At 36.7% G+C, this 19,576-nt stretch overlaps 1 protein-coding gene across 2 annotated transcripts; it reads left to right on the forward strand.

The window, feature by feature from the left end:
• The first annotated feature begins 286 nt into the window (after positions 1 to 286).
• ptdss1b (phosphatidylserine synthase 1b) lies at positions 287 to 18,522 on the forward strand. Of its 2 annotated transcripts, none has more exons than XM_053491317.1 (13): positions 287 to 552; positions 3,275 to 3,366; positions 4,405 to 4,449; positions 4,530 to 4,654; positions 6,155 to 6,313; positions 7,776 to 7,927; positions 9,175 to 9,316; positions 9,479 to 9,591; positions 9,732 to 9,797; positions 12,052 to 12,151; positions 12,324 to 12,392; positions 12,477 to 12,549; positions 14,909 to 18,522. In XM_053491317.1, exons 1-13 carry the CDS (start codon positions 374 to 376, stop codon positions 14,998 to 15,000), a joined length of 1,407 nt encoding a protein of 468 aa, XP_053347292.1. In that variant the 5' UTR covers positions 287 to 373; the 3' UTR covers positions 15,001 to 18,522. The 2 variants fall into 2 exon arrangements, with proteins under 2 accessions (XP_053347292.1, XP_053347293.1); XM_053491318.1 differs by having other exon boundaries at positions 12,483 to 12,549.
• The last annotated feature ends 1,054 nt before the right edge of the window (positions 18,523 to 19,576 follow it).

Consider the following 19,576-nt stretch of genomic DNA (forward strand, 5'->3'; position numbering starts at 1 on the left):
TTTGCTATCATTACTATAAAAACGTTATAACTTAAGTATACATTACTGCCTTTTTTTTAAAAAAAAAATCTTTTTCCGTTTTCTTAAAGTGATAATTTCAATTTCCTGTAATTTCGAAATAACAATGATTTACCAGACCTGAGTAAAGCTCTCCAGCTCTCATTCAGTTCTTTGAGTCGAGCTGAGCTCAGCCAATGGGAAGGCGTTTTACAATCCCGGAAATGATATGAGCCAATAGGAATCAACAAACTCGATTACGTCACATTCAGCCCAAGCCCCACTAACTTCATGACGGTAAGCAACTTTTTAAATCATTTACACGTTATGCTGTAGCGCGAAAGTTTCTGATCTCGGCAACATTGTATCCGTCCCGATGACGTCATCCCCTGGCGCTCGGACTCTCAGTAAAGATGATGTCCACTACAAACTGCATTTCCGGATGATAAACGAGCAACAAGTGGAGGATATCACGCTAGATTTCTTCTACAAGCCGCACACGATCACGTTACTGACCCTCACCATCATCAGTATCATGTACTTCGCGTTCACCAGGTGAGTCTGAACAGACTTCACATACTGACAGGTGACTATTAATCTGGAGTTAGTGCTGGCTGATGGCAGGTCAGGTTTATTTCTGATTTACACAACATGTGTGCGTTTCGAGGAAGGTTTAGGCGTGGCTCAGGTGACTTGATTCGGACAAGTGGAAACAGGACAAAGGCAAAAGAAGACATGACCATCACATCCATCTGGGCTTGCTGAACATCCCATTTCAGATTTTATAATAACCTCCACAACCACAAGAGCGTGTGTGGTTAGTGGTGTGAGGTCTGGGGTTGCAGTTCAAATTCATATTCAAATTTTATTTGTCACATACACAGTCATACACAGTACAATATGCAGTGAAATGCTTCGACAACTGCTCGTGACCTTAAAATAAAAGACTATGAATAAGAAATAAATATGAAGCATAAAATAAAAGCTAAATTTAACTTGGAAGAATAATATAAAATTAAAGTTAAAATAAAATAACTGTACAACAAAAATACACAATATAGAAAATATATGAAGAAATATAGAACAAAAAGAAACAGCTGTACAAAGCAGGTATAGATTTATGTCATTTTTGTGTGGAATGAAGTTAGATAAAATGGTAAAAAGAAAATGGTAATGTCCAGGGTAATGTCACCCCAAAGGTGTTCACTGAGGTGGAGGTTAGACCTCTTTTCAGGAAACTCAAGTTCTCCCACTCAAACTATGTCTTTCATTATATTTGTATTTGTGTCCACAACGTTGTGATGCAGGAACAGGTTTGGGCTCCAGTGATGGGAATACTGGAGTTTACAAAGATATCTTGTGCTTCCAACATTGTGGCACCCTTTATTATTTGTTTGCTTGAAAAAATCACCTGTGGATATGATGATCAGTTGTCCACATAATTTTGGCCCTATAGTGATTGAAATGAACATGTCGAGGGATTTGGTAAACGTTAAATTTATGAGTCAGGTTAATCACTCACTCACTCTATACCGCTTTATCCTGTATACCGAGGGCCTGGAGCCTATCCCATGAGACTTGGGGCATGAACCAACATTCAGTACACTTACTCGCATGTTCATTTACATACTACGGCCAATTTGGGGGCATCAATTAAATTAAATAAGAAAAGGGTTTTCAGTAAGAATATAAAGTATAAAATAAGTATAAATAATATATATTAATAATATATATAAATAATATTTTTACAAAGTAGCAATATAGAAATATTTAGAAAAAAATTTAGCTGTAAAAAAATCTTAAATTTACATTATGTACAAATAATAATTAAAAAAAAAATTTGGTGTTTCGCCTGCCATCCAGAAGGTCCAGGTTCGATTCCTAGCCAGTGCCCAAACCCTCAGCCACTGGATGCAGTGCCGGTCCCAAGCCCGGATAAAATGGGAAAGTTGCGTCAGGAAGGGCATCTGGCGTGAAACCTGTGCCAAGTTGTTGTGCGGACCGGATAGTCTGTATTATTTATTTAATAGTAAATAATAAAATTAAATAAAAAAAGAATCGAAGGGGATTTTAGAAACCATCTCCAGTCATGGGCAGGACAATGTGCAGAATAATGTCCCAGTTACAATTAGCTTAATCTGCATGTTTTTGGACTGTGGGAGGAAACCGGAGTAACCGGAGAACATGCAAACTCCACACACACAGCCCCAAGGTTGGAATCGAACCCGGTCCCTGGAGGTGCAAGGCGACAGCGCTAATCACTAAGCTGCCGTGCTGCCGAGTCTGGTTAATCTTTGTTAAAATGTTTGCTTTTGTCAGTAGCAAGAACAATAGTAGACTTTTAATCATTACCGAGATTAGTGAGATTTTGAAACCTATAAGGTAATGCATATATTTGGTACAGGTTGGTCGCTGCTTACATCATCATCGTCATCATCATCATGAACTTGTGCTCCACCATATTATTGACACTCATGGGTTCATAATTAAAATATATTAACCTTTGATTAAAATCTTGGCAATAATCTCTATCCTAAACAGTGACCTCATTTCAGCCATAGTCTCTATACAGTAGATTTACTCTCAACACTACCTGATTACCTTTAAGTGTTTTGGATTTCTTATAAGAGTAATTAAAAAAGTTACTTGATGTCACAAAACCGGTCTGGTAAATTTTCATTTTCATTACACTGATGTTGCCATTATTACTTTAGTCTTTATTTTATATGTACTGTGGATATAAAAATTGATTTGTTGCAACAAATTTGTACAGAACCTTTTAAATTGTTTACAAATTCATTTAATTCAATTTATTATTATATGTTTTCTTTTTTCAGTTTAAACAAATTTATTTTTATAGTGATTGCAGATATGACATTTCTACATAGTGTTTTTTGAAAATCTGTACATCATGATGCGTTTCATCTATCATAGACATATAAATGAAATAAAGGTTTTGTCTTGAAGATTCGTATTTTATGCAAGATCTGTACTAAAAGCATATTTGAGACTTATGTTGGCGCTTATCATCCAGGTTTGGACAAAATTAATCATACAAACACTAAATGTGTGTTTATAGAATTGATTATAAACTCACTAGATATGTTAAAGTAGCCTTGCCATAATATATTATTGTGCAATTGTGAGCTAAGGGCTTAATATAAAATGAAAATTATTTTTTTCCCCTTAAATGATAACCTTAATAATGTGCTTCTCTTAAAAATAATGCAATAAGAATAATTATTGTTTTTTTGTTTGTTTGTTTTTGTTTTTACAGACATGATGCTGATCCTGACAATAACCTGCGGGTGGGCTTAGTCCTTGTTGTCTCATTTTTCCTTGTTATCAGTGTCCTGGCGTTTCCCAACGGTATTGACGTGATGTAATTTTCATCTTCCGTCTGCTATTCTTACAGTGTTTATAAGCTTGACTTACGTGTTTTTTGTTCTGAAAAAAATAATCACTGCTGTTAAATCAATCATTGAATTAGTTTGACATTATGTTTGTACTGTACAGGAGAACCTTGGATTAGGAGCATAATTTGTTCCAGAAGCGGGCTCATATTTCAAAACACTTGGGAAAAAAAAGCAAATTTTCCCATAAGAAATAATTAAAACTCGAATTATTTGTTCCACAGCCCCAAAAAATAAATACACAAAAATAATTAACACAAAATGTTAAGTACAAATAAAACAAATTAATCTGCATTTATCTTTGAAAAGAATCGTGACAGAGCAGTGTTTCTGTGAAAAACAAAGAGAAATAGTGTATGTAAAAGTAGGAGGAGTCAGTGTATGTGGGTGTGTGGGGCATGGTGTCCAATGACGCGCGCGCACACAGATAGACACAAAGAGCAGGCTGATACAGTGAGAGAAAATTGATCTTTAACCCCTCTAATGAGACTTGCTTTTGCTTTACACGTGTGCTGTACACACACGCCTACAGACACAAAATAAAAGATGGTTCACGCGCACACGTGGTCACAGTGTTATAGTAAAGAGTACACTTGTGCACGGATGTTGATTATACCAGTAAGAGATGTGCACTAAGACGATTACCCACAATTCCGCAGCGCAAGAGAGTGAAAACCAGTTGGTTCAGTTGTGATCACGTGACGCTCGGCGTCAGAACAAGAAGCGCATGCGTGATACATGACACTTGGTACTCGTAAACTAAGACTCGTTTGTTTTCCAAGTCAAAATTGATTCAAAATCTTTGCTCGTCTTGTGGAACACTTGCAAACCGTGTGACTCGCAATCTGAGGTTTCACTGTATATGATTTGCTCTTAACCTAATTAATGGCCATATTACAACGCGTGTGTCATTGGTGTTGCTTTGGCTAATTAGTAACTTGGTTATAAAACTTTTGTCTGTGTGAATCTCTGAACGGTTGGAATCTTGTTTTAGGTCCGTTTACCAGGCCGCACCCAGCGATATGGCGTATGGTTTTCGGTAAGTGGATCCACTGTCACTTTGATCTCTCACTGTTTAGTGACTTTCTTGAGTCATCAAACATTTGGATCCTTTTGCAGGTCTCAGTGTCCTGTACTTCCTTTTCTTGGTGTTCCTCATTTTCATGAACTTGGACCAGGTGAAGCTCCTGATGTACTGGCTGGACCCCAACCTGCGTTATGCGACACGTGAGGCAGATGTTATGGTGAGTAGTAAAGCAGTGATTGTGGTGCTTTGGGTGTGTTGTGTTAACCTGTTGTGCAAGTGAAAAGCAGGAACACTATAAGTAGTCACATGAGTTTTTCTTTTTTTTCTTTTATTTAGCAAAGCTGTTGTAATCTCTGTAGTGTTAAAGTGATTACTGTCATATAAGTAATGCAATATGTGACTGAGACAATGTTGCGACATTTCTGACACCCACAGCCATAAAGGTCATCTCCACAATCGCACAATCCTGCTTATTGTAGAAATCACTTTCTCTTGCCGTTACTGATTTTCTTGTTGTTCATTTCTGGATCCTAGACTGTGTCTGTGTGTGTGTTGGAAAAAGTGAGATAGATGCAAACTTTCAAATAAGTAACAAACATCCAGTAGCAAACACAGTAACGCAATAGACATGTGGTTGCACCAGCAAGATCGTCAAACCATCCTTCAACTAAATTGACTAAAAGAAAAACTATAATAACTATAAAATACAGTATACAATGGATAATATTTAAACAAGTATAATATAACATAAAAAGAATGAGGATAAAGTGTGTAAAATACTGTCAAAGGTGGATGTACTGGGATTGTGGATACACTAGGTCTTGTAGATACACATTGTGAGTGGAGCACAGAACATGTTTTTTTCAAGAGATATTTCCTAATTTGAAGTTGCGATGATGGTGGTGGTGGTGGTGCTGGATGATGATGGTGCTTTCGGGGAGGAGTCAAACCATGGCAGGAAAATTACCCTCCAGCATGACATGAGTTTTATGAGTCAAGATTATTATTCATTTTTTACTATAGGCAACACATGTACTCATCTACTTATTGAGAACTTAATGCATTTGCATATCAATGTGCACACAATTTCTCAATTTTCAATTCTGCTTGCTAATGTTTTTTTTTTAACATATATATATATATAGTACTAGTTAAAAGTTTGAACACATTTCAGTCAGCTGATCTGGAACAGTTTTTACAAGAACAGTATTGTTTTAAGTGCATTTGCGAAACCCATCAAGCTCAATGATGAAACTGTCTCTCATGAAGACCTTCCCAGGAAAAACAAGACCAAAACTGAGCTCTGCTGCAGAGGAGAAGTTCATTTAGAGTCACCAGCCTCAGAAATCACCAATTAACAACCAGCACCTCAGATTAGAGCCGTGATGAAGCTTTACAGAGCAGAAGTAGCAGATACACATCTCTATCAACTGTTCAAAGCAGATTATTGCAGATTATTGCATATTTTAGATTTTAGGTTTCCTTCAGCATTGTTTTACAGTGTAGAAAGAAATAAACATCAGGAACGACCCTGGAGTTAGAAGGTGTGTCCAAACTTTAGACTGGTGATGCAAATATCACAGGAATCATTATCCTGTTGTGTCCCAATCCACAGTTGAGTACAGCCTTGGTATACGCAGCATTTTCACCAATTCGCATCTTTTCATTATCTAAACTGCGCTGTCCTTTATGCTGTTTGCTTCTTTTTATTGTGCAGGAATATGCCGTGAATTGCCACGTGATCACGTGGGAGCGGATACTCAGTCACTTTGACATTTTTGCCTTTGGCCACTTCTGGGGATGGGCCATGAAAGCTCTGCTCATCCGCAGCTACGGACTCTGCTGGACCATCAGCATCACGTGGGAGCTCACGGAGGTGGGCTTAAAGAACTGTCTAGGATTATTTTTTATGTGTACAGGCTTTTGGAGAATGTTAAAATACATCGAAATAACAAAATAGCCTGATTTGTAAAAAAAAAAGTCTATCCTGTACACAACGCTTCGTTTATACACACACAGCTAAAATTTCACGAGCAGGTGTACAGGTATTACATCCAGATGATTTTCCCTAATTATTTAGAAGGACTTATTAGTCAAATCAGGTGAGCTTGTCTGAGTGTGTGTGTGTTTGTGTGTGTGTACACTGTAACCTTTTCAAGATTTAAATACAGTTGAAGGTTTGCATACCCTTCGGATAAAATAAAGAAAAACATCTAGCGAAAGAACGGTTCATGTGTTAAGTTGTACAGATGTTCCCTTGTAGGTTAAGTTCAGCCTTTATTCGTTATATATACATTTCTGCACAGTGAAATTCTTTATTCTGAACATATCCCACCTTTTTTGTTGGTAAGCTGGGGTCAAAGCGCGGAATCGGCCATTATACGCTGATACGGTTCTCAAGGGCCCGGCAACCTAACACAGAGCCTGAGCTACCACTCTACATTTTTTAGAAATAACAAAAGTATTAATAAAAAAATGACTCAAATAATTTATAGTAAAATACATTAAAACAATATTCGATTAGGTATAATATGTCAAATAATGTCAAATAGTTGTCGTATTCAGCCATTGATATTTCTTTGCCCTGATAATTTTTTTTTAACCTTTACAAATAAAACAGTTTGAAGTGATCCTGTGTTATAAATAATGCTCTCCGTATTCCTTTCAACCACAAAGTAACCACCATAAGGTTGGTTCATACCTATTAGAGCAACATGGTTCACTAATTTTTCATGTATGTTCATCTATGTGGTTGTGATTCCACTACAGTAGGTGCAAATCACTTACTGTTATTGAGTTTTTGGATATAAATTGTTCAATTCAACAGGATAGCAATTATAAAAAAAAACTATTATTTATAGTAAGGTTGGTGGTAATAGTTTGAGATTACTACATCTGTCACTAAATGTGAAAAAAAAAACATCGACCTTCTATGGACACAACATCAGGATACAAAATTACTTGAACATAATGCGCCTTTACTAGTTGTAATGGTGTCTGACTTGGCGTTCATTCATTTGCTCTGTCTTTCTCTTTCAGTTGTTCTTCATGCACTTACTACCAAACTTTGCCGAGTGATATAAATATAGCTTTTGTCTAGATTTGTTCATCTGTCCATGTTTGTGCCTGTGCAATGCTAGTGTCTATGTTGTGTCTGCGTCTATGTGCGGCTCTATGTGTGTGTGTGTGTGTGTGTGTGTGTGTGTGTGTGTGTGTGTGTGTGTGTGTGTGTGTGTGTGTTAATATTGTTCCCATGTGCTCAGGGACATCCACAGTGCTATTATGTGTAATGGTGTCTGACTTGGCGTTCATTCATTTGCTCTGTTTTTCTCTTTCAGTTGTTCTTCATGCATTTACTACCAAACTTTGCCGAGTGCTGGTGGGACCAGGTCATTCTTGACATCCTGTTGTGTAACGGAGGAGGCATCTGGCTCGGCATGACTATTTGCCACTTCCTGGAGATGCGCACTTACCGCTGGGCCAGCATCAAGTAATCGTCTTCTGCTCCCCAATGTTCATTCTCTAAGCGTCTTCTTGATTTATTTATTTTTTTTATTTATTATATTTACCTTTATTTGACCAGGCAAGACGGATTAAGAACAGGTTTCTTATTTCGACTGTGGCCTGGCAAAGGCTGAGCCTTTTGGGGGAAGTAGGGGAACTGATAACAATAAAACATTTTAAGAAATATAAACGAAATTACGAAGAAAAAAAAGAAAGCAAAAAAACAGTAAATAAGTTACATATTTAAAAATAATAATAATAATAAATAAATTAATTAAATTGATTGGGAACAGCTGCTATTATTTTTATGGAGGTGTGTCGTTTAGTTGAACAGCTCTCCAGAACTTAATAAAGAAGCCATTCTAGGGCGTTTGGTAACGTGAGGGAGAATTTGCTCAGAGGATATCATAAGAATCGCAGACGTGTCTTGCTTCTTATTTTGGTCTCGTCAGTTCCTATCGACTAGTTAAATCTCTCGTCTCACATTACAGCTACCAGCAGGAGCGGGTTAAAGCTGACATGTTTGCTTGATGCACCTAAAGCCAGTCAACCGAACCTTCGGCATTTTAGATTGCTCGGTGCAAATTGAGCTTGAAGATGATAATCAGAAGTCACAATGTTGCACTAAACAAAAAACACGTTTTTCAGGTGTGTCATGTTGCACATGATTCAGGACATGGCTTTTTATGGAGATCTGTTATCCAAACACCCGTCATGATGCTATTCAAACTGCTCTAATATTTACATAGCTCTAAACGCCAATGAACTGTTAATGTTTTTTTTTTAAGATTAAGGTTCAATTATTTGTCACATGCACTTTACAGCACATTGAAATGCTTGAATTTGCTTCCATTATGCTTCTTTTCTAAAGGTGCTGCTTCAGTGTCTACAGCTTTTAATAAGCGGCCCCTGAATGCCCCTGTAAAGAAATGTGTTGTCCCACCTAGCCGATCAAAACTCTGGCCAGAAACGTCCATGTTCAGGACCTTATTGAGCGTTTCGTATTTGCATTTTTAAATAAATAAAATATATAAGTTGAAAAATATATGTACGGTTGTTAATTTACAAAGAAATCCTCCATATTTAGTGATATAAATATAGCTTTTGTCTAGATTTGTTCATCTGTCCATGTTTGTGCCTGTGCAATGCTAGTGTCTATGTTGTGTCTGCGTCTATGTGCCGCTCTATGCGTGTGTGTGTGTGTGTATGTTAATATTGTTCCCATGTGCTCAGGGACATCCACAGTGCTTCAGGGAAGCTAAAGCGTGCCGTGCTGCAGTTCACCCCAGCCAGCTGGACGTATGTGCGCTGGTTTGACCCCAAGTCTTCCTTCCAGAGAGTGGCAGGGATTTATTTCTTTATGATCATCTGGCAGGTGTGGCACTTTTTCAATTCTTTATTTATTTCTTTTTTTATGGTTTGCTATTGATTGTAAAGTGGACTTGGTGTAATATTTTTTACGTTCATATTCCTGGAATCAGGTTTTCTGATCTTACGTTTGCTCTAAATACTCATGTCTCTTTAATCTTGTCCACAGCTCACAGAACTGAACACATTCTTCCTGAAGCACATCTTCGTGTTCCAGGCGTCTCATCCTCTGAGCTGTTGCCGAATCCTCTTCATCGGGATCATCACTGCCCCCACTGTGCGGTACTGATGATCCGTTGTGTTGAAAATGCTCAGTACAGTCTAATACAAGCTTCCACCAAACAGCAGATTTTTAAATTATTCTTTATTATACGTCACCCTGTTTGAATTAATCTGATCTTTAAATATCTGTTTTGCTTTAGGCAGTACTACGCTTACCTTACGGACACGCAGTGTAAGAGAGTTGGTACTCAGTGCTGGGTGTTCGGGTAAGTCCTACCTTTGACCAGCAGGATGTTTTTAGGAGCCAAGCATAAAAATGCATTAATGTTGGTGACTTTAAGTGGATAGCATTGGTTCTATTACAGTAATTGTGCATGAGGTCTAACAGGTCTTTTATCAAAATATTCATCATGACTGTAATTAGTGGCTAGACAATCTAGATTAGATGTATTGACGTTTTTCAATTTGTGCTTTTGTACATGATATGATTCGTCTTTGCCACACTACAGAGACGGCCTGATACAAGTAAAATACTTGGCAAGAGATTGCCATGAACTTCGGTTCATTTGGACGTCTCACTCTTATTGAACATCTTTTACCTTCGACTCGAACACTCAGAACATAACATGAGAGTTCTGCATAGACTTGACGCAAGAGCATCAATCAGGCTTTATTTGTGGTGTTCTCGGGTAACACCGAGGGCAAGATCACCACCAGCAGGTGTAATTGTTGTAGTTATATTTCTGGGAAGGTAAACGTCTATACTGTAGGCTATACGGTAATGTACAGACGTAGGGTACGCAGCCACATGGTACCTACAGCGCAGGCTTAACGGAGAAGCAGGACATGGGCTTAGTCAGCAGGCATGGTATGGAGGAAGACGTGAGTGTAATGAATGTAGAGGAGGTGGACTTTAAAGGAGATACGATCCTTGCGTCTCCAGGGTCGATGGTTCGATTCCCACTTCGGGGCTGTGTGCATGGAATTGGTGGGGTTCCTCCGGATTCTCTCGTTTCCTCCCACAGTCCAATTGGTGTTACCAAATTTGTGTGTGTGTATGTTTATATATATATATATATATATGTGTGTGTGTGTGTGTGTGTGTGTGTGTGTGTGTGTGTGTGTGTGTGTATATATATATATATATATATATATATATATATTTATATATACACGTGTGTGTGTGTGTGTGTGTTTATATATATATATATGTGTGTGTGTGTGTGTATACTGTACGTGTGTGCGCCCTGCAGAGGATTGGCACCTTGTCTATGGTGTACCCTGCCTTGTGCCCTAAGTCTTTTGGTTGAAGCCCCTTGTGACTCTGTATACAGGATAAAGTGGTATAGAAGATGAATGAATGAACTAATAATTTAATTGCTGAGCTCTGGATGGCTCTTGATGGCTCTCTCTGATCTAGATACCTTTCTCTAGTGGTAGCTCTGTGTCTAATATTCTGACCTAGTCACCACGAGGTATGAGCTCAAATCTTAACAATGCCTCTCTGGCATTTCTGATCCGTAGATAAAGTAGGTCAAAGCACTGAACACCGACTGATATTTAACGTTCCATCGATCCGAACAAGATATGACTTGAATCTAATGCCATTACCATTACAAAGTTTATTTTTCAACACCAGCACATCCTAGCTTGTTTTATTCTACACCCGTTTGGCAACAACTACTACATTTTTTTTAATAAGTAAAAAAAACACATCATACAGATTTTATCACTTTAAAAACTATTTTTGTGAGTAAATGTTAAGAAGAAAGTTATGGGAAATTATTTCCTGTTATCACGTTCATTATATCAGTTATTAACTGTCTTTAAAAACAAACAAACAGGTTAGACAGGTTATTGCGAAACTTTTTCAATGTCAGCAACCTTAGTTGAACCTTTTTTGTTGTTAGAAAGCATTGAGACTGAAGACTCCTTCCAATCAGTGATGAATAAACATCTATCATAGCAATGATTACACATGGTTTTTAATTTGGTTCTGTAATGCACCATACATACCATACCCCATGCACGTTCTTATTGTACAAATAATAAAGTATTAGAACAGGTGCATTAATATAGTGCCTGGAAAAAAAAAAAGTCACGTCATTATCACTCATTATTCAGGGTCACGGGGGGCCTGGAGCCTATCTCAGGAGACTTAAAGTCTGAGGCGGGGTACACCCTGGAAGGGGTTCTAATCCAATACAGGGCACACACACACACACACACACTCATTCACAAACTATGGGCAATTTGCAAATGCCAATTAGCTTAATCTGCATGTCTTTGGACTGTGGGAGAAAACCAGAGTACCCAGAGAAAACCCACCGAACATGGGGAGAGGAGAACATGCAAACTCCACGCACATAGAGACGGGAATCCAACCCGGGCCCTAGAGCGCTAACCACCAAGCCACCGCGTCACCTGCCTCATTATACAAGCATTCAGCAGCAATGTGGTGTAATGTCAATCATTTTATGTGGATGGCTTTATTTTAAAGTGAGTTTCTTTTCCTTTTAGAGCCATCGCCTTCCTGGAAGCAATGGCATGTATAAAGTTTGGCCAGGACCTGTTCTCCAAAACACAGATCGTGTATGTGGTCCTGTGGCTTGTTTGTGTGGTAAGTAGTTACAGATTAGCGGTTTTATTATCTTTTTTTTTTAAAATGTTTTTCTGTAAAACCTGATATAAACATCCTGCAAGTTTAAACCCAGCTTTTAATCAGATAGGCTTTATGGTAGTTGACTTTTCACTGATAAAAAAAAAAAGAAAGTGTTCTCCGTCTCTCTTAGGCCTTTATTACATCTCTCTGCCTGTATGGCATGGTGTGGCACGAGCAGAAATATGGCGTGAGACTGAAGGTGTGTTTCTGCATCACATAATCATAATAATCATTGTAATGATGTAATCGTCTGCTTCGTGTGTGGTCACTTGATTAATCTTAGTTACAGAGCGTGTCCGATTGTGACGAGAGCAGTTTCCTTGACTCCTCTGGGTGCCTCCCTGACATCATACAAGGTAACACTTACAGAAGTGCTGGCGGGGATTAGAGCTATTCACTATTCATGTTTTATAATAATGTTTTTTTTTTTTATTATACCCTTTTTATTTATCATTTAATATTTTATATGTTTACTTGCTGATTACAGCTCTAGGAACGAATGAGAGACTACTGCAAAATAATGTTTTTTTTTCTTAAAGGTGCATGCATTAGTGAGATAAACAGTTTTGTTTCATTGCTGACAATATTTTTCCTAAATTAAAAAAAAATTTTATTTAGCGTGTATATTTAAAGGAAATGACATCACAACACATCAAAAATAACCCAAGATCGTGCAGAGGTTTAATAACTCATAAACAAATAAAACAAAATGCAAATAATTTGTAAACATAATATTGCTTTGGCCAATGGCGGTTCTACATTAAATTAATTCCCAGGCGTGACTCCCTCTCAGCGCCACACCCCCTAAAAAAAAGACACAGTCACATTTTGTACAGTCACGTTTTATTGTAGTAAAACAAGTGTATATTTACCTTATATTTATCAATTGCACTAATCCCTCAACAGACTAAAATTTTGCAAAAAAATTAATGGCTCAAAACTTAAATATATTCAGTATACACAAGTTTTGAAAATCTGTACAAACAGAAAGTAACAAAAGCAGAGAACAAAATGTTGTTTCAAATATTAAGAATAATAAACAAATAAAGTATAGAATAAACAATCTAAATATCACAAATAACACTAAAGTAAATATAAATATTACACTGCATTAAGAACAGAATATAATCTTTTAAACCTAAAATCTGACCTTTCTGGCCTTCCTCCATGAAAACTCATCAATAACGTCATCATAGGAATGTGACTCTGATGGGGAGCTCCTCAATAAATTACGATAAAGTGTTGCGACATCCAAACGCCAGAGGGCGCGCTCGTGCAGAAACTCTGCCGAAGCGACGCAGAAGAAGAACCATTAACATTAACAGATTCACGCAGCTCTAGAGGATATATGTTTATAAGCATTTTTTTTTTATCGCTCTACTTCCAACAGTTTCAGGCATTTTCATTATAATAAATAATAATTATAATGATTATTCTTTACGAGTGTTGTTTTTTTTGCACGTCTAAACGACTCAAACTTATAGTGATTTTAGTTTGATAGAGACTTCTTACTGTTTAAAGAGCCGTAGTACATGGAAGAGCTGCGCACACAATCGATTAAACGTGACGCCCGTAATGTTTATAATATTATAAATGAAATGTGCGTTCTTTGGATGAAAGTCAGGTATCACTGCAGTATTATTATTATTTATTATTATTATATTAACCTTCTTAAATTAAAACTGAAATTTATATAAAAATTGAAACACTGAATCTATTCCATCACATCATGACACACAGGAAGAAATAAAAACTTACATATGAGCCTAAATGTAAATCACTGTGTACTTTACCATGTTTTTAAACGAAACCAAATCAAATCTTTTATCCTTCATTAACAGAAAATGTGCCCCCAAAAAAAGCGAGGGTGAGTCAAAATTATCCGGTTTTTTAGAAAACACAAATAATCCCTTTATTAAAAAATGTCTTCACTTCCTCATCACAAGTGAACCTTTGTCCTCGTAGGGCTGCTTTCAGGGGACCAAACAGATCAGGACTACTTGATGAGGACACTTTAACACCTCAGAGTGTCGACAGTGTGGGCAGAAGTGTGCTGACGTGTATCGTCACGCGAGATCACGACACCCTCGGATAGTGGTCCTCTGTTTAATTTGAAGTTTAGGCTTCAGCTCTTTAATAAGCGTCTCACTGTAACAAGCACTGTTGATTGTTGAATCTTTTTCCTGATAATGTTCCAATACTTCTGGCCTTTGAGAATCCCAGAAAACTGTAACTGTTGATCAGTTTTCCAGCTGATGATCGACTTTTGAGGATGTTTCTGTTTCATTTACTCTCAGGCTCGTAGTGATGAATCCATGTCTCGTCACCTGTAATGATTCTCTTTAAGAAACGCTTACCTTCCTTAGAGTATCGCCCTGAATTTAGACCCTCAGGCCACACCAACACACTGAATCACTGCACGCTGCTCTTCTTTTATGCAAGTCACAAGTGGGACGTCCGTTTTTGCTTGCACCGCAGTTACAAATGAACTGATGTAACACATTTACACAGACCTACACTGCAGTGACTGGGGTGACTGGAGCGTCGACCAGAAAGCGCTGATAAAACCAACAGCGCGGCCAACAGGAGGCTTAATATAGCTCGTATTACTAAACCAGTGACAGTTTGGACACATTGCGTATTGGTAATGATAAGGTATGTGTGTCATGTTACAGGTCCTGTATTTTAAATGAGTTTTTTTTTTTCCTCCCCAAGACGAAAGAGACTCCAACAACTCCCAGCTGTTACACCAGAGAAAAGGAGGATCGGTGAAGAACAAAGCTAACGGAACGAGCAGCAAACAGTAGCACGTTGATGGCAGAGTTTTCGCTGAACATGATCATTACATGGTAAAGGATTTAAAAGGACATGAATCAAAGGAATACAAGTTTGAGCAGATCATGAAACACTGTTCCACAACATACTGCTTGACACGTCTTCATTACCTGGATACTAGTAGTGAGATATTTGTTTTTTTTAAATTGCAGCCAGTTTGGGATGCATTGGAGAAAATCACTTTCTGCACTACTTTTATAGTATTTAGAAACCAGAGCATGTGTGTTTGTGACCACAGGACTCTGCTGTTTCCCTGTCAGCTCGATTTCCACTTCATGCTTTATGTACTCTTTATTCCTTTTTTTCACTGTTGATCAGTTTTGTACTGAAGGACCTACAAATGAGGAAAATGCAGATAGCTGTTTCGTTATATCCACATATTCCTCACTTGTAAATATGGTAAAGGTCATTTTTAAGAAAAAAATAATAATAATGGGAATGAAGTCTCATTTTGATTGGTCAGCCCATCTTGACAGCTCCATTCTTGCTATACAGCTTTCCTGTTTTTCCTTTTGTGTGTTTTTGTTTTTAAATCAAAATAATAATAGACCAAAGCACATGTCAGACATGCATGTTCCTATTGCACTAAACTGAAAGTTATTAAACCAAAGCGAGATGTTCTCTTTAATTGAATGCAAAAAGGTACGATTTATTTTCTTTCCTTTGATTCAGTTTCGTGTCCTTCTTATACCAATGGTTGTTTCTAATAATTGTTTAAAACAATCTGTACTGTACTATTGTTTTTGAAAATCCCTTTTCAAAATTCTTTAATATTTATTTATATTTATGTTTGAGTACACCCTTCACATTTCAGAGCAACCATTTAATTATATGTTCCTAATGGACAATACTATAAAAACTAAAACTGGATCTACTTTAGAGTCGTCAATGTGCAGCTTGTACAGCAGTAGGGATTTACTGTCCTTTAACCATAACACAAAATGCAGACTTCATTTGCTAAATAACCAGCAATGAAAATAAGTAGACCGTAGTGAACCTGTCCAACTTGTCAACTTTCTGTGTGAGCACCATTGTTATTTAATACGACCTTAATCCTCCTGGACATGGACTTCACCAAAGCTGCACATGTTGTTGCTGGGATCCTCTTCAACTTCTTTACAATGACATCATGGAGCTGCTGGATGTCACACACACAACGCTTCGTCACCTTCTGCTTGAGGACGTCCCACAGGTGCTCAATAGGGTTTAGGTCTGGAGACATACACGGCCACTGACAAACACATGAATATGATGAATAGGACATGTGACTTTGCATGGTTAAAGATGTACAGCTGTTATTTCTTAGGGTGCACTCACTTTAGTTGCCAGTATTTTGATAATAATGGCTGTATGTTGAGTTGTTTTCAGAGGACAGTAAATCTATACTGTTATACAAGCTGCACATGGATTACTCTAAAACGTATCCAAGATTCTTTTCTATAGTATTGTCCTTTTGAGATGATGTACTAAAATGTTGCTGAAATAAGAGAAGTGTACTCACTTTTGTGAGAGTGTGTGGGCACGCATATATACAGTATATAATGCCTGCATACATGTATATACACATACATACGTGTGTGTGTGTGTGTGTGTGTGTGTGTGTATATATATATATATATATATATTGTATTTATTATTATTATTATTATTCCCCAGTAAAAATATAATGTATAAATATAATGTTCAAGTCGAACGAGAACTTCTGATTGTGCAGAATAACAGAACACAGTTATGAGAGTAAAAACTCCCTTTATTTCTCTATATAATCCCCTGCTACATTAATGCACTCATCCCAGTGTTTCACTAGTTCTTGGACACCATCGTAAAAAGGTTTTTCAGTACATAAGTCCCGGTTTGACTTGAACCAAACCTAATTTTAAAAACACAAGGACAGTATGACTTTTTATATGAAAATAGGCAAATTCCCAAAGTTCCATTCTAATATTTTACATTTGTTACAGGATCAGATTAAATTGATCCACAGATTTGCTGGTATCGGCCACATACTAATTCCAAGCATCAGATTTGTGCAATTTTTAGCAGTACTATAACCTTATAACCTTGCCATGCATTTTTTTCCCCCTTCTGTTTATGTTAACTGTAATACTTTAGATCAGAGGTTCCTAAACATGTGGCATTCAGAGAACCTTTTATCTTTCCAAAAAGGAAAGGAAAAAAGAACTGCATTCTCTGAACACATGTTTATTTTCCATGCAGACTTCAATATAATAAAAAAAAATAGGCTTATTATTTAAATGTGTGTAATAATAATTTGGCTTATTCTTGGAGTCGTAAAATGACGGGTTGTAATTGCCACTGGTATAACTAACTAAATAAATGATTAAATATATTAAAGATGGCTTAAAAAGCTTAAGAGAAGATTACTGCATTTAGAAAAGCCTGAGTTTAGAGCTTTTCTTCAGCAGATGTGCAGCTATCGTGATGCTACATAGAGAAATGAATGAATAGATGAATACCTTGATCGATCATTTCTTAAAAGCTTAAGAGAAATTCTTGCATTTTGAGAAGCATGTGTTTAGACCTTTTCTTCAGCTCTTATATGCAGCTATGGTGATGCTACATGGTGAAAGATAATGCACTAACTGTTTGTAAAGGTTTTTTGCTGCAGTGAATACACAATGTGATGTTTTTTTTTTTTCAAAGAATTTTTTATTCGTTATTTTATGACATGAATTAATGTTTGCTGTTGCACAAAGCTCTTGTTAAGGATTTCTGTAAAAATCAACTAACAAAGTGTTTTTCCTCACTTTTAATATGTATTTACAGAGTGACCTAAAATCTGGATCCATGGACAAAAATATGTTTAAATGCCTCAATTACAGCATGATCACTGATTTCATGGCACTTGTGTGTGAATATACAGTATGCTGAATATATACTAGTACATTGTTCTGTGCTGAGCCCAAAGTAAAAGGTTGAGGGGTGTTCGATCTGGTTCTGTTCCATTTTCTGTAATTAGATATGAACCCATCTTAGGTGGGTCTGAAATAAAAAATTTAAAAGTCTTATTATAAAATTTATTACATATGCTCATTATTTCAGACTTTCAGGATGCCCTGTATACTATAAAGTGAAATGTGATGTGTAGTTACGCAGAATTAAATTAAGATACCAGATTATGGTTTAGGGACTATTTGTATCTTGTATGTAAATGTTTTTAAAGTCATTATAGAAATGTGTACATTCATTGTCTGGACTAATCTTAATGGATGCCTTAACAATTTAATAATACATTGTTGAATGTGCTCTTGGTTAATCAGCTCCAGGTTTTTCGAGTCAAGTTAGTGGTTTCATCTATTCCAGATTGGTGACTGAAAAAAAAAAACAACTCTATTTCTAAGTAATAGAAATTTCATGACTTTGTGGCCAGCAGGTGGTCTAATGATTTAGAGGCTTTCCCTTTAATGAGTGACCACTATTCCTGAGAACCAGAAAAAAAATCTTTTGGTATTATTATTATTATTATACTTTTTGTGGTGGTTTTTTTTTTTGGGGGGGGGGGGGATTACAAACCTTTTTTTTATATGTATGTCATTGTAAATAATGTGATTTTGTGATCACCAACACCTGACTGATATGTAATTGTTGTACTAATACATAAGCATTAAAAAAAACTGTGATGCCTTTCAAACTGATACTTTTATGTATTTTCTGTAAACAATACTTTTTCTCAACTTAGCTTTTTCTATAGAATTTCTCTGCAGATGTTATTGTTGCTCTGTCAGTGTTATTTGCATCAATACTCACCTCAGTATCGGTCAGTTTTATTGGTTTGTCACGATATAGGTCATGGTTCATGATCAGAATGAAGATTACTCATGGATTATTTGTCAGTGCAAACTGACAAAAAAAAGAAAGATTAAAAGCTTTGTTTTGGTATTTTACTTACTTGAGTGTTAGGATACCAGGGACATTCATTAATTATATTCTGATATACAGGTGGCATGGTGGCATAGTGGTTAGCCCTGTTGGCTTGCACCACCAGGTTCTGGGTTTGATTCCCATGCAGATTAGAGTAATTGGTGTTTACAGATTGCCTATAGTGTGGTTGACACCGACATTTTATGGGTATGTTTTATGTATTTTATGTCCAGTAGCAATATCAAATCTATAAAATCCAATAAATGATAAAATTACCTGTGCAGTTGAAGAGGTTATAGAATGAACAGTCTTAAAGAAAGTTCTTTTAGTTTCAGTTAACTGCAAGGTTTATGATGATTTTTTTTCAAAGATTTGCGGTGCGTCTCTAGCTGTACCATTTGCACATGACGCCATGCCCTACCCATACGATTCACTTCTCTATTTTCAGCACTGAAAATATCAACTGCTCTTTTTGCCCCCCACTTTAGTTTTTCTAATTAATATTTATCTGTATAGGTATTTCTTTTAATTGAGCTTTTTAAAAAATATATATATTATAAAATCCAGCATATAACTGTTCATAACATTGCTTTTATTCAACATTTTGATTTTGCTTATGATGCAGCGAAACTTCAGGTAAATATCTAAGTACTCCAAAAGTTTTAT

Source organism: Clarias gariepinus, chromosome 3, assembly GCF_024256425.1.
Source record: "Clarias gariepinus isolate MV-2021 ecotype Netherlands chromosome 3, CGAR_prim_01v2, whole genome shotgun sequence".
NCBI classification, from domain to species: Eukaryota; Metazoa; Chordata; class Actinopteri; order Siluriformes; family Clariidae; genus Clarias; species Clarias gariepinus.

What these genes read in the sequence shown, in the direction of transcription:
- ptdss1b (XM_053491317.1), top strand. Translation starts at nt 374, where the DNA reads ATGACGTCATCCCCTGGCGCTCGGACTCTCAGTAAAGATGATGTCCAC. An exon ending in TACCGCTGGGCCAGCATCAA is followed by an intron (nt 7,928 to 9,174) that starts GTAATCGTCTTC and finishes CCATGTGCTCAG; the next exon opens with GGACATCCACAGTGCTTCAG. An exon ending in ATCACTGCCCCCACTGTGCG is followed by an intron (nt 9,592 to 9,731) that starts GTACTGATGATC and finishes GTTTTGCTTTAG; the next exon opens with GCAGTACTACGCTTACCTTA.